Here is a 13,535-nt window from a genome sequence, read left to right on the forward strand (position 1 = left end):
TAGGCAGCATTCATTCTCCTCATCCCCTCCCTTCCTCCACTACCTTTACTCACTCACTTCTCTTGGTCACCTGTTTCTTTTTTTTTTTTAAAGACAAACATATACTTATACTTCTTCTTCCAACCTTTTAGACGGCTTCTTCGACTCGGGCATGCTCCAAGCCGCCCTCAAGGCGAAACACGAGCAGCAAGACGCGCTCGCAGCGAGCGAAAGCAAGGAGGTGGTCAGGCGGAACATCGGGAGAAGGTTGAAGTTGGCGGATTATTGATGGGAATGATAGGGGGGGATGGAAGTAGCAAGGAAGGGAGGTTATGTTACGACGGACGAATGAACGTGTCGTTATGAAAGTGAGCAGGGCTAAAGCTCGTTTTCTTTTTTTCTCTCTCTATTCTTCTGTGTAGCGCTTGTTTGTCTTTGTTGTGCAGAGCGAAGCGTCGCTTTTACATAGTATTGGAGCACTGCGGTGTCGGCAGCGTTGAGGTTTTGGTAAATTGATGTGGATATGATGACGTTTTGCTGTCCTTTGGTTTTTTCTTGGTTCAGTGTTGGTGTTTGAAGGTGTGGGAGGCTATAGCCTTTTTGGTCGGCGGTTGATGAGAGCGCACTTGAGATTCCCTTTTTCCACGGCTTGATCAGGTCCACGTGTTGTTTCCTTCTGAGAAACTGTGTCGCTTCGGGGAGCCTATAGGCTAAAGAAAAAAGCGTTGGGCATGGGCTCATGGTCTTGTCGCTGGTACATGGAAATGCTAGCCCCAGGGTCCATGTAGGACCTTGGTACTACTCGTCACCCGCCAACGCAGATTTTGAGTTCTGCCTGCAATCACCCAATATATTTTCTCAGACTTTTCTCCTTCTCCTTCTCTTTCTTCTTCTCCATCCAGTAACTTTTCACCAGGTTTTTGCAAACTGTTCTTTTCCACACACCCGAAAACACACGAACATACAACATGCCCTTCTCAAAAATCATCCCCGCGAAACTCCGCCCAAAGGCTTCCGAGACCGGCGCGTCCGCCGGTAAGGAAGGAAAAGACAAGAAAAGGGCGACCGGTAGGGACGTCGAGGCAGGCGTGGCCGATGACGCTGACTTCGACCTCATCGAAGAGATGGATCTGGGCGACGGCACCACCACCACCATAACGCACCAGCACAGGCACCAGCGCCACACCAGCTTGCCCTTCCCTCCGCTCCGTCGTGCCGTCCACAACACCAACGACGCCTACCACAGCGGTGGCGGCGGCAGCAGCAGCAGAATCAGCAACAGCAACAGATCCTTCACCTTCTCCTTCCCCCACCTCGACACAGCCATCCCGCTGCAACCCATCAGGACCCCAAGCCTCGCCGCGGCGCCAACCCTTCCTTCATATTCATCATCGTCGTCATCGCCACCACCCCCGCCATACACGACCGAAGAAGCCGACATCGCGACGACGTCGATGACGCAACTGCGGGAAAAAGACGCCAAAAGCACCTCGAATGACGTCTCTCGCCAGAACCAGAGCCAGAGCCAGAGCCAGACCCAGAACCAGGCCCAGAGCCAGACCCAGAACCAGAACCAGAACCAGACCCAGAACCAGACCCAGAGCCAGACCCAGAGCCAGACCCAGAGCCGCCAGACCCAGTGCCGCCAGAACCGGAGGCGGAACTGGCAGCCGAACTGGCAGCGGAGCTGGCTGCAGCAGGGGCGGGAAGAACAGAAGCCGGCACGCTGGGAGGAGAAATGCTACTATACGGGCTGTATACTGTTTTCTTTGGTGGTTTTGTGGCTTGTGGTGCATTTCGTGTGGCAGGCTTAGATAAATCTTAAGCGTGATCTCTGCACCGGCCTTTGAGTGAACGAGAGAGAGGGCTGTATCCAACGTCTCTTCACGGTTTTATTATTGTCCATCTTTGTGTATGCCATCATTCACATCAATAACAATTTTACGTGCTCGCACGGAACAACATCAAGTGTCCTTGTTGCTTTGCTCTCTTGCATTTAAGAACAAAGATGTCGAAATCCCATATACGTCACTGTCACACACTAGCTTTCCGACTCCGACACTGAACGCAAGACTAAAAAGCGGCAGTGAACATACCGTGTACATACACAAGTCAAAGGTAGCAAAGATGCTTACGAGGTCAGACGGTAGGAAGGCTTAGTAGCTGCCCTTTATTTTCTCTCTCCCTTTCTTTTTTTTGGGTTTGCCTGCTTCTGCTTAATAGTGGAAATGTACCAGACAACAGAACCCGATTCTTAAACAGGTTGAGGAGGAAACGTTGCATACGGAGGTGGAAAAGGAAGAAACCATTAGAATGCCCTCGTTTGCCATGTCTATAAGTCCTACTCCCTTTCCCCTATTTCCTCAAGATCATAAAGAAACCGATAACCCAGAGAAGAAAGCTCGCGACTAACCATCGCTTTTTTAAACGCCACGTCGACTGTTGGTTAAAACAAGAACAGGGTTTCGCGGATTGTCTTTCTGAAGCAAGCAAGCAAACAAATGAACGAGGAATGTATGTATGTGTGTATCGCAACCTGGGAGGTGTGACCTTTTCCCGCCAATATGTCTTCTGATGAATGGAAAAAAAAGGGCGAATCGAGTCGAGTCGAGTCGAGTAGTCGCATCCCACAGCCAGTATTAACAACAGAAAAAGGAATAGCGTGGATGTGTGTATGTGTGTGTGTGTGTGAAAACATGCCAAAAAAAACGCCCGGTATCATGCTTGCTTTTCGCCAAATAGAACCCCTCTCCCTCTCCCTCCCCCTTCACCTTCACGTCTCTCTCTCTTTCTCTCCCTCCCTCTCTCACAAACTCAGCCTATCCAAACTCAACCGATCGCTACTCCTCATCCTCCTCACCATGCCCAGCTTGTAAAACCTCTCCTCCCCGCCCGGCGTCCTCCCACCAATATACCACTTCTCGGGCATCGCAGCAGCAGCACCACCGCCACCGCCGGCGCTGCCCGTCCGCTCGCGGAAACCGCCGTCGGAGCTGCTGTCGGAGCCGCGGCGGTGGCGCGACGGCGAGGACGAGGACGAGGGGATGGGGTAGCCGCCGGCGTTTGGGTAGGCGGCGCCGTTGTTGTAGTTGGAGCTGTAGTTGCTGTTGTTGTTGCTGGCGTAGCTGCTCTGCGGCGGGGTGCCGGCGGGCGAATTGGGGGATTTGCCGTAGGGGGAGAAGGAGGATTGTTGCGTGGTGGCGGAGACGGCGGCGGTTGCTGTGTTGTTGTTGGGCTTGGCTGTTGTTGTTGTTGTGGTTGTCCGCGACGCTGTCTGGTCGTAGGGGGAGCCGGCGGCGGCGGCTGATGGGGATGATGATGTGGTGTAGGCTGCGGACTGGGCTGTTGTGGATTTGGTCGAGGTGGAGGAAGGCGGAGGAGGAGAGGGCGCGGCGCTTTGGAAGGCGGATTGCGCGCGGAAGGCGGCGAGGAAGTTGGAGAGGAAGGGCCGGTTCGCGTTGGTCGGCATGGCGATGCAGGTGGGATTTCGAGTACGTAGACGGAGGTGGTACAAGCAGTTATAGCGCGAGATGTGCGGTGACGCTTGCGGTGGGATCGGGATCTGGGTTTTGGCGAGGGCGAGTGGATTGGAGTTGAGTGGCCTTGGGTGCGCGGCGAGGCGCCGGTGAGGATTTCGGGGGCAGGCTAGGACGAAGAGTGGGCGCGATCAACGAGGTGAGCAGTGCTATGTCCGGTGGTGTTTGGGCGGTCTCTCGCGGAGTCTCTGGATGTCTCTGGGCTAGGAGCGGCGGCGCAGTCGAGTCATGGAGAGCGTCCAGGTGGGTCGGCCGGAGTCGGGATTGCGGCTAGGCGGAGCTGAGGGCTGTGCGCTGGCGCTTCTCGGGGGTTTGGCGTTTGGCGGTGATGTTTTGGTGAGGATTCGGCGGGTTTGCAGCAAGCTATGGCGGCGAGGACTGCGGGGCGGGCTTGGACTGCGGAGAAGGGTGACGGGGCGGTGGATGGGGTTGCGGTAGGCCTGACGTCTGAAGCGGGAACGAGAAAGAAACGGGAGAATGGCTTTGATCTGATAGGCCGGCGCGCCAATGCCGTATGCCGAGCAAAGAGCGAGACGGCGGCATCAGCTGAGGAGGATCATGTCCCCAGCCTGGGGCGCACGAGGAGCACCGCGCTGCGCCGGCCGAGGGCCCGAGGCTGCGCGCAAAGCTGCGAGAGTCCACGGGCGGCGCATGTCCACGCTCAACCCCACGCTCAACACCGCGCCCCCACTGCTTGGTGTTGTGCCCCCGGCTCGCCCGCCCGCCCAATCTGCGCTGTGATATTGCGCATGAGCTACCCAGTTTCCCGGTTATCGGGTGGTCACATGCCGCCAGCCATCCCGGGTCGTGCCTCTGTCGCTGCATCGTCGTCTCGATAAGCCTGTGCTGGACTGTTGTTTTGGTCGATCGCCGCCATCACACCACTGTTTGCTGATGAAGAAGCAGCAGCGAGGGGCTCAGGGGCAGTGGTACGGGCCAGCCGTTCTTCACGTTGGGCACTTTGATACAAAAGACTGATTGATCTATTTCATTTTGCTAGACGTTGCACATGTCGGCCAAGACTGCCTGCGCCGTCGGAGTTCCCCCAAATCAGTCGCGTTACATGCAACGCCGGCTTGCCTACGGACTAGTGTTGCAACCACACATGACGTCGACGTAGTCATCGACACTCGGCTCGGCCATGCGCCGCACCTTTCCAGTCGTGGCCCGACAAGCGAACCGACCTCGTGGCTAGATACTTGATTGATGTCAGCAAGCCAGCTCTCTCTTGACTACTGCATCGGGTAGAGATGGAGATGATAATTCAGAAGGAACAATTGAAGTTGGATATTAGGTGTTTTATCTCTCATTGATGTGACTCGGAGTGAGCTGAGTAAAGTGTTTCATCATAGAAGACGGAGGCGTGTGGCGAAGGGAATGGGAGAAAAGAGCTTACCATGCGCTGTTTGTCAGTGGAGAGCGTGGCCTCGGTCATCCGACTGCTCTCCAGCCTTGCGAATTGCAAGGCACCGAGGCTCCAAAGTCGACACGTGCAGCTTCGACAGCGCCGGCTGCCAGCGCACCGCAGCTTGTCATCAGCCTGCTGGCACTGGCAGCCGAGCCGCTCTCGCAGCAGCAGCGTCGTCAAACTCGGGTCGTGAAAAGGTGGATGAAGGAGGAAAGGAAGCTTGCAGCCGAAGTTGCGAAACTTAAAGAAAATGTCTGCAGTGCGTTCCGGTCGCAAACTTCGGGCCGCTGATTGGCCGGCTGGACCCGGAGCCCGGACGGGCGCGCCCGGGCCAATCCCGGCAATGATGGAACCAGCCCAAGCAACCAGCAACCTCAACATCACCTCTCGCCCATCCTCCATCCACGCCCGCATCCACCTCGCTCTCCGCACCCCACCCGCCGCAGACACTCGCCACCCCCACAATGGTACGCCCACCGCTCCGCCCCCGGCCTCCTCCCCACTCCATCGACCCCAATCCCGCGAGAAAGAAAGAAAGACCCCAGCCGCTAACCAGGGAATCTCCAATTCCAGTCTACGCGACCTGACCTCCAGCACACCGGCCACCACGGCATGGCCCCCTGGACCGTCCGCCCCGGCTACAAGACCTACCAGTCCCGCTTCGGCCCCAAGTATGTTTTCCCATCCGTCTTTCTGGCCGCCAGTTCCCTTCCTCCCTCCCTGTCAAACAAACGACCATTGCGCGAATCGCCCGCTGACGACATCCAGGTACACCACCGCGCCCCACTTCCACGGCATCAGCCTCGGCCGCGCCGTCAAGTTGTATGTTTCCTTCCAACCTATCCATCCCCCCGTCCACACCTCCGTATCACCCTTCCTCCTCCCGGGGTTCGTCGAGTATGAGAAAAATAGTCCGCGAGAAGAACTCGTTCTGCTGGAAACCAAGCAAAAGGGAGGGGAGAGGAGAGGAGAGGAGACAATTGGACCTTGGGTGGGGGAAAATAATTCCGTTGTTTTGATCGCTGATGTAATAGAGTAGCGGCACTACCGTCGCCGGCTTCGGCGCCGCCGCCGGCGTCTTCGCCATCTTCATGTTCGCCGAGGTCCCCCGCGTGCGCGAGGACATCATGAAGAAGGTCCCCATCCTGGGCGAGTACTTCGACGTCAAGGTTGCCCCCGAGGACAACCCTTTCTAAATCTTATCTTTCTTCTTTCTTGCCTCTTTTTTCGAATGCGCCGAGACTTGGGCAAGGATCCTTCTGGGGCATTTATATTTGAGGAGCGAAAAAACAGCTCTGGGAGGGGGGTCCTGTGTGTTAGCGTTGGGTTAGAGAGAAAGAGAGAGTGAGTGAGAGAGAGAAAGAGAGAGAAAGAGGAAATGAGAGGTTTCTGTGACCAAGCCCCCGCCTTTCCCCCACCTCCACACGCCCAAAAGGACAAACCGCTGTACCATAGACCGTCCGGACAGTGGGCTGGCTGTATGTACAATTACCCGTCATTCCGGGCTTTGGCTGCGACGAACGAATTTAGACTTTCCCTTGCGTCGATATTTCGCGTCTGTCTGTCCAGCCCGGGGTTTTGGCTCACGAGTGATGACCCCCCGTCTGCGTCACAGTGGGTGGCCTGGTGCCTGCGCCCAGGTACCTCTTATCTCACAAGGGCGTACGTACATATCAGGATGCATTTATGAATTAGTTTTCGATGCCGCTCGCATCTGCACCCCGGATAATCAATCTGCCTTCTTCAGCTACTAGTTGTGAGGAACGATCGTTTCGACCTACCTACATCTACGTGAGCATACTTCCTCCGGCTGCTCACACACAAAAGGATCGCCGCAGGTCGATATCTTTCGTCACCCAATTTGGTCGCTCTTGTCATCCATCAAAGCAGTTGGACCATGTTTTTGTTCTTGTGAATCCTGAGATAGAGTAACCTTTTTTTCTTTTTTTTTGTTGGGCCAATGCGCAGCATGTTGTTCATTAGATCGATGATGCACTGATCGGTTCCGTTTCGTTCCCGTCACGCCGACTATTTCTCTCTAGCTATGCCGAATATCTTTATGCTACAGCAGCAGCAAACGCCCTTCCCTCCACCATTTCTCCCTTCCCCATTCCATCGTCATCTAGTCATGTAGCATGAGGTGCCGTCTTTCCGTACACTTCAATTCCCCTCTCTCTTCCCGCCCTTTGCTTAGTTGGTGGGTAACCTGCCGACGACCTCGGCCATCTCGTCGTCCGTGTAGATCCTGAAGCCGCGGTCCCGGGTGACGCTGGCCAGCTGGACGTTCTTGGAATCCAGCTTCTCCTCCATGACCTGCTTCAGCGTCTTCAGCACCAGCACCTCGGCCTCGGGCAGCGTCAGCGACTTGTGGAACTCGTTCTGCAGCTCCGCCTGCGCGCCCTCGGACCCCGATCCTATGGCCTTGGCGTCGTATCGGTAGAAGGTGCCCGAAGGCTCGGCGTGGTAGCTGTCGAGGAGAGGAGGGGGGAGTTAGCTAGCTGGTACGACGAGAGGTGAACGGGGCAGTGCGTGTTGTTGATGATGATGTTGTTGTTCTTCTCGTTTTACGTAGCTCAGAGAAGGGAGGAGGGAATGAGACATGTACTCACAGACTCGGGCCATCCTCATCGTAGCCGGCGATGAGCAGGGCCACGCCAAACGGACGGGACATGATGCTCTCCTCGCCCTCGGCGCCCTCGCCGAAGCGCAGGGCCAGGTCGCAGATGGCCTGGGTGCAGCTCTCGACGCGCAGCGGCTCGGCGTAGTGGAAGGCGTGGTTCTGCGACTCGACGCGGGCGTGCTCGATCATGCTGCGCGCGTCGGCCTGCAGCCCGCTCATCGCGCACCCAATGTGCCGGTCGATCTCGACTATCTTCTCCACCGACGACGTCTCCAGCAGCGTCGACGTCACGCGCTTCTCCACGCCCAGGATCACGCCCTCGCCCGTTGCCACCTAGATGCCCCCATTGGGGTCCGTGTCAGGTGTGCCTTTGTTTGTGCGGAGGGATTGTGTGGGTGTGTGTGTGTGTGAGAGGGGACGTACACCTATCGCGGTCGAACCGAGCTTGATGGCCTCGAGCGAGTATTCGACTTGGAACAGACGACCTTCCGGGGAGAAGGTGCTGGCGGGGATGGTCAGCGGGAAGCTTGTCCGGAAGACGCAACGGTCGTGTTCTCACTTGATACCCCGATCTGAAGGAAGATGGGTCCGTCAGCAGCAGCTCGCAAGCTAGGCGTGGGTGACTGCAAGCTTACCGTATTCCGAGCGTGCGATGAACATGGTAGTAGAGCTGCGGTTTGCGTGTTTGAGGCGGTGCGGTAGGGGGACGAGCTGCAGGAAGCTCCTCAGGAAGGGAAATGGGGCTTGGTAAAGAGGGCGGCGGGGTGGGATGGGGCGGGGAGCAGGTGTCGGGCTCAAGGTTGTTGTGTTGGAGCTCCAGGCATCGTCCGTTGCGTAGTTCCGCCCGCCAAGCCCGCGGGCCGCGCGAGGGCTACGCCCACGTGACCGCGACGCAACTACATCTGGCCGTAATGACTGCATACCGCTCAACAGCATGTGGATGCTACATTTTATTCTTTCTTTGCTGTTTTTAGACCCGTGTAAACACAGTCAAAAATCATATTTCATCCTTTGCAAAGCAAGAGCCGAGTACATACAACATTACCGTGGCATAATTATATGCAGCCACCTTAACAAGATTCAAAACCAGCAGGAGTTGAGAAGATTTTTGGATTTAAATGTAGATTCTGATGAAAATGCTTCACGGGTAGCTGAAGCCAATACCCGGACGCGGATGTAAAAATACAAAGCCCACCTTTGTAGGCAGCAGCCTGGAGGCAATGTCCGGACGTAGGTGTCAACTTTTCTAAGCCCTCCTTTGTGGGCCTGCGCAAACTACCACCATCAATCTCACATGACATCGAAGTACACACACCTGCACTCAAGCGCGTACCAGAAAGATAAAGAATAATAACAACATTCTCGCAAACTCAAGAAAAGAAGAATAGATGAATCTATCTATAATTTTTCATCATCATTACACAGCCTGCACCTTCCGATAACTCGGCGGCCGTATCGTCCTTCCAATGATCTTGCCAGCATATGGCGGCACCAACGCAATGGCAAGGATAGCCACGGCGCGCCACAGGAAGCCGACGCTAACAACAAACCGGAGGTCGAAGTAGTCGCCGAGGAAGGGGATGCTGCCGAAGTAAATGGCGGCGGTGCCGAGGATGGTGAAGATCATGACAGGGTGCCAGGTGGTGATCTCGGCGGCGACCATGGCCAGCTCGTTGAGCACGAGCACGGTGAAGGACACGGCGACCATCTTGGCGAAGTCTTCGGTGCCCACGAGGATCTGGCTGAGCCCCTGGATCATGCTGCCCTGGTAGATGGACACGAAAACCCAGATGAAGAAGGTGCGGTACGAGAGGGAGCGGCCGGTGGTGAGCTCCTTGTAGAGCTCCGGGTACAGGTTCGCCAGCGACTCGTCGACATCGCGGTCCAGCACCAGCGAGAAGACGGGTGCCATTGTGTAAAGCGTCGCGTAGCCCACCAGCAGCCAGTCGCGGTACAGCGCGATGGGCTCGAACTTGCTGGCGATGCTGTAGATGGTCTGGCACACGCTGATGATCAGGCCGCGGTGGATGACGAACTGAGCGAGCTTGGCGGACCGCTTGTAGCTGTTGCGCCCGTGCCAGACGAGGAGCTTGGTGAGGTAGCAGAACTGCTCGATGGAGAAGTCGGCAGCCAAACTTGCTTGTCTACCTTCCTTTCCGACGATGCCCACACCGACGTCTGCGGCCTGGATCATGGAAACATCGTTGCCACCGTCTCCAATGCAGCAGATTCGCTTCTTGGTGTAAGCCCGGATGAGCTTGGCCACGTCAGCTTTCTGAGTCGGAGAACATCTACAAGCCACAACGGTCGGCAAGCGAACGGCCACAGAAATGAAATCGTCCCGGTAGTGGGTGAGCATCAACGCTAAAGATTCACCGTCGATGAGCAAACACGCATCGGGTTTCCCACGGAGAAAGTTGAGCGAGTCATTTGCGAGGTCTTTTCGTTTTACTGCGTTCTGTCAGTGTAGCTCAAGGCAGAATCAAGGGAATTGACCTACGCTTTGCAATCGTGTGGATGTATTGACCACGAGCGACGAGCTTAGAGCTAACTGCAACACAGCGTGCGGTTTCTACCTTGTCTCCGGTCAACATCCAGATCTTAATACCGGCATTGCGGAGGAGCTCCAATGAAGGCTTGACGTCGCGCTGTAGCTTGTCTTCGACGCCTGTGACACCGAGCAACTCAAGGTCGTTCTCGAGGAAATTCTTAACCACGTCGGCCATGGCAACGTCTCGGCCGTGTAAGGAAAGGGATGCATCCGAAAACTGTCGGCTGAAAGAGTCATACTGTTGGGGAGAAAGCTTCTTGCGACCAACCACCAACGTGCGCAGACCTTCTCTTGCCATGTTGGCCGTCTCTTCGTCCAACCAATCATTTGCGGCCACAATTGACGTCATGACGGTGTCGGCACCCTTTTGATAGAACCAAATCTCTCCGTTGTCCATAGGGTTGGTCGCAGTGCCTTGGAAGAATTTCACGACGATACCCATGCGCTTTCCTTCCGACGTAAATGGGAAGACATTGAGGATCTGTACCCTGACAACGGTGCGGCCGGTTTCAACAGACTCCAGGGTGATGCTGTGACGATCACGCTGAAGGAGGCGAAGCCCGACGTTTTCTGTCCATTTGACAATGGCAATTTCATCCGGGGAAGATGCCTGGTAGGCAGTGACCACTTCACCATTGACTTCCTCGGTGGTCGGGGTGACATTGTGACAAAGTGCTAGAGCAAGGACGACATCACGGACGCGGGAACCGATTTCTCTTCTAGTCCTCGTGGCAGATGTGGCTGGAACGGTGTATGTTGAAGATGGCGTTATAAGCACAGAAGCGTTGGAACCTTCCATTGGGGGAACAGAAAACGCTTGTTGAACGTATGTGGTGACTTCATCCATGGCCTCGTTGGCATACGATACAGTTCCAACATGGATCTTCTTCATCTCCATTTCTAAGAGTAAATCAGCAACCTGAGCCAAGGCAATGGCGAAAACGGCTTACCATTCTGGGTGAGAGTTCCCGTCTTATCGCTTAGGAGGTATTCAACGCGTCCGAGATCCTCAGGGATAGTGCTAGTCCGCACAATCGTTCCAGGAATGCCCTGGTCCTTCTCGATGAACCTGGCGTAGACCGATTTACCCATGTCGAGGTTGACACGAAGACTGATGGGGACGATGGTGGAGAAAAGAATCAGGAAACGCATAACCGAGGTGTACCAGGGGCGTCCAGTCTCAGCGTCAAATCCCTTCAGAGCAACCAGAATGAACGACAGGGCCAAAGTGAGGAAGCACAGGATCTTTGTGAGAGAGTTGATTTCCAGCTCCAAAAGACCGACCTTGGACCTGGAAGCCGAAGTAGACAGAGCCTGACGAGTTTCCGGGCCAGTATAGACAACGACGCCAAGGACTGTGGAGCTGGAAGCGAGGACCGTGTTCGCCCAGGCGGTATTGTCAATGGTGAGAGGAGCAGACTTTGTGCTCTCTGAGGCTGGCTGCTCTTCAACATGCGGGTCATAACCGCTCTTCTCTTTTGGCAGGAGCTCGACGGTGCCAACAAAGTCGTTGACTTTCTTGTCCGGCTTCCCAGCTACAATCCGTAAACGGGTCAATTCGGAGACGTCTAGCGATTGGGTAAGAGACGAGGCGATTCTGAGCTTCCAGTCCGTCTCTCCGTCAAGTTGATCGGTCCTAATGAAGGCCTCCCCAGATGAGTCGTTGCCGGACGAGGAGGGTTCTTGAGCCACTTGTTGTGCAGACGCAGTGCCGTCGCCATCAGTGTCGATCAGGTTTTGTTGTGGAGACACGGGAGGCTCAGGCCCTGTGGATTCCAGAACTGCATTATCGCTGATGTAGGACGCCAGAATGACCAGATCTGCAGGAACACGCTGATCCTTACCCAGCTTTAGAATATCACCAACCTTCAAGTCTTTGGAAGGCTTGCTAATCTCGGAAACGGAGGCTGTCGGCCTGCCCATCCCACTGAGGCTTCCCTCCCCATCGGACCCGCGGCTCGATCTGATTGACCTAGTCTTTCTAAGCTTGTTCCTCCTTGGCCCAATAACAGACGATTTTCCCGGACCGGCGCTGGGGTCATCGAAGCGCAGGACTGTGTAGGGCTCGGAGTTGGCCTCGGCATCCCGGCGTCGGCGTTGAATGTCGTCCGAAGCCTCTTTCCCGAGGGTGATGCTGATGACAAAGGCGAGAGGAGCAATGTATGTCGAAAGGTAGCCGATTCGTAAGGCGGGGATAACCTGCGACAGGGCGACGAGCAAGAAGTACATGTTGAAGAAGTATGAGAACTCGTTGTATAGGGTGCGTGGAAGGAAACTCCATGGGGTATATTTGGCATTGGAAACGGCGTTTGCAGGGAATTTGGAGGTCTGGAGCTGACCGACGGCGACGGTGCGGTTGGAGGAAGGGTCGTGGTCGTCGGCTTCGGCTTCGGCGGCGTAGGGCTCAGGAGGCGTTACGGGTCGAGCGCCGGACATGAAGCTGGGCAGGCGGACGTGTGACTTCAGCCTTGCCATGCGGCCTTGCGGCTTCAGCCTCTGGGCGGGCGAGCCGCCAGGCAGCAGAGGAGCATCGTCGTCGCCGATGGTGCCAATGCTGTCATGGTGCGAATGGCGACGCTTGTTGCCCCCGTCCTCGTCGTCGACAAGGCCACGCAGCGACTCGGCGTCGGGGTCATCGTGGCGCATGTGACTGTTGCCTCGCAAGCGGCCAACGCGCAGGTTGCGCAGAGGAATGCGGGCACCTAGCTCGTGGAGCGGCCGGCGCTCGTTGGAGGAGGCGAGGTGCGGCGGATCGGCGGCGGAATCGTGGGCGGAGCTGATGGGGTCGAGCAGTTCGAGGTCTTCGTCGCTGTCATCGGGCGAGGGTGGAGCATTCTGGTGATGATATTCGTGAGGAGCGGACATGGTGGTGCTGCATCGGGCGGTGTGCGCGGACAAGGCAAGCTGGCGAAGCTGCCGGGCTAGGCGGGCGCGCGGCGATCGGCGGGACGGCGGGGCGGCGCTCGGCGTGAGGTGCGCTGGAGGGGGGTGTCGCTCGAGTGCTGGCGGCGCGCAGGGCGCTCGCTCTCTTTAGTGCGGCTTGCGGGTGTGGTGGAGGGCTGCGAGGGTTCGTGGGATCGCAATGCGGACGGGTGTCGACTTGGGCGCGTCAGCCACTGTGGCGGCGCAGGGATGGCACGATGGGTACGCGGCCGGCGGTGGGCGGTGGGCGGCCACTGGGCCAGGAGCGGCCAGGGTGCCCGGGACCCGGAAGCTTGGCGCGCGGCGGTGCGGCTGCTGGGAGTCCCACGGTCCGCGGTTTACCTACTTGGCCAGATCTCATATCTCAACACCAACATGATGCCCGCCACGCTGCGGCCCTCTGCTTCCTCTTGTTTGTTTCAGGTGCGTCGTGCCTAGCTGCTGCCGCCCGCCCCGCCCGCCCGCGATCCGCCTGCCGCCGCCTCTGCGCCGCCGAGTGTAGGTGCGCGCCTCCGTCCG

General features: G+C 56.7%; 5 protein-coding genes across 5 annotated transcripts; 2 read left to right on the forward strand and 3 right to left on the reverse strand.

Moving 5' to 3' along the window:
* Positions 1-947: 947 nt before the first annotated feature.
* BKCO1_7800015 (uncharacterized protein) lies at positions 948-1,793 on the forward strand (the record flags this gene model as incomplete). Its single annotated transcript, XM_020279070.1, has 1 exon — positions 948-1,793. The coding sequence occupies one exon, from the start codon at positions 948-950 to the stop codon at positions 1,791-1,793; it is 846 nt and encodes a 281-aa protein (XP_020125805.1).
* A 992-nt stretch (positions 1,794-2,785) lies between these two features.
* Positions 2,786-3,448, reverse strand: BKCO1_7800016 (tprxl protein; the record flags this gene model as incomplete). Its single annotated transcript, XM_020279071.1, has 1 exon — positions 2,786-3,448. One exon carries the CDS (start codon positions 3,446-3,448, stop codon positions 2,786-2,788), a length of 663 nt encoding a protein of 220 aa, XP_020125804.1.
* A 2,087-nt stretch (positions 3,449-5,535) lies between these two features.
* BKCO1_7800017 (cytochrome b-c1 complex subunit 10) lies at positions 5,536-6,119 on the forward strand (the record flags this gene model as incomplete). The annotated part of the gene is made up of 3 exons (XM_020279072.1): positions 5,536-5,594; positions 5,692-5,914; positions 5,958-6,119. The coding sequence occupies 3 exons, from the start codon at positions 5,536-5,538 to the stop codon at positions 6,117-6,119; spliced, it is 444 nt and encodes a 147-aa protein (XP_020125803.1).
* Positions 6,120-7,113: 994 nt separating this feature from the next.
* BKCO1_7800018 (proteasome component pup2) lies at positions 7,114-8,203 on the reverse strand (the record flags this gene model as incomplete). The annotated part of the gene is made up of 5 exons (XM_020279073.1): positions 7,114-7,390; positions 7,533-7,876; positions 7,967-8,045; positions 8,103-8,115; positions 8,179-8,203. The coding sequence occupies 5 exons, from the start codon at positions 8,201-8,203 to the stop codon at positions 7,114-7,116; spliced, it is 738 nt and encodes a 245-aa protein (XP_020125792.1).
* A 757-nt stretch (positions 8,204-8,960) lies between these two features.
* On the reverse strand, positions 8,961-12,959 carry BKCO1_7800019 (phospholipid-translocating p-type atpase; the record flags this gene model as incomplete). The annotated part of the gene is made up of 3 exons (XM_020279074.1): positions 8,961-9,994; positions 10,044-10,994; positions 11,045-12,959. The coding sequence occupies 3 exons, from the start codon at positions 12,957-12,959 to the stop codon at positions 8,961-8,963; spliced, it is 3,900 nt and encodes a 1,299-aa protein (XP_020125791.1).
* Between the last annotated feature and the right edge of the window lie 576 nt (positions 12,960-13,535).

The sequence above is a fragment of the Diplodia corticola genome (assembly GCF_001883845.1).
Source record: "Diplodia corticola strain CBS 112549 chromosome Unknown scaffold78, whole genome shotgun sequence".
Lineage (NCBI taxonomy): Eukaryota > Fungi > Ascomycota > Dothideomycetes > Botryosphaeriales > Botryosphaeriaceae > Diplodia > Diplodia corticola.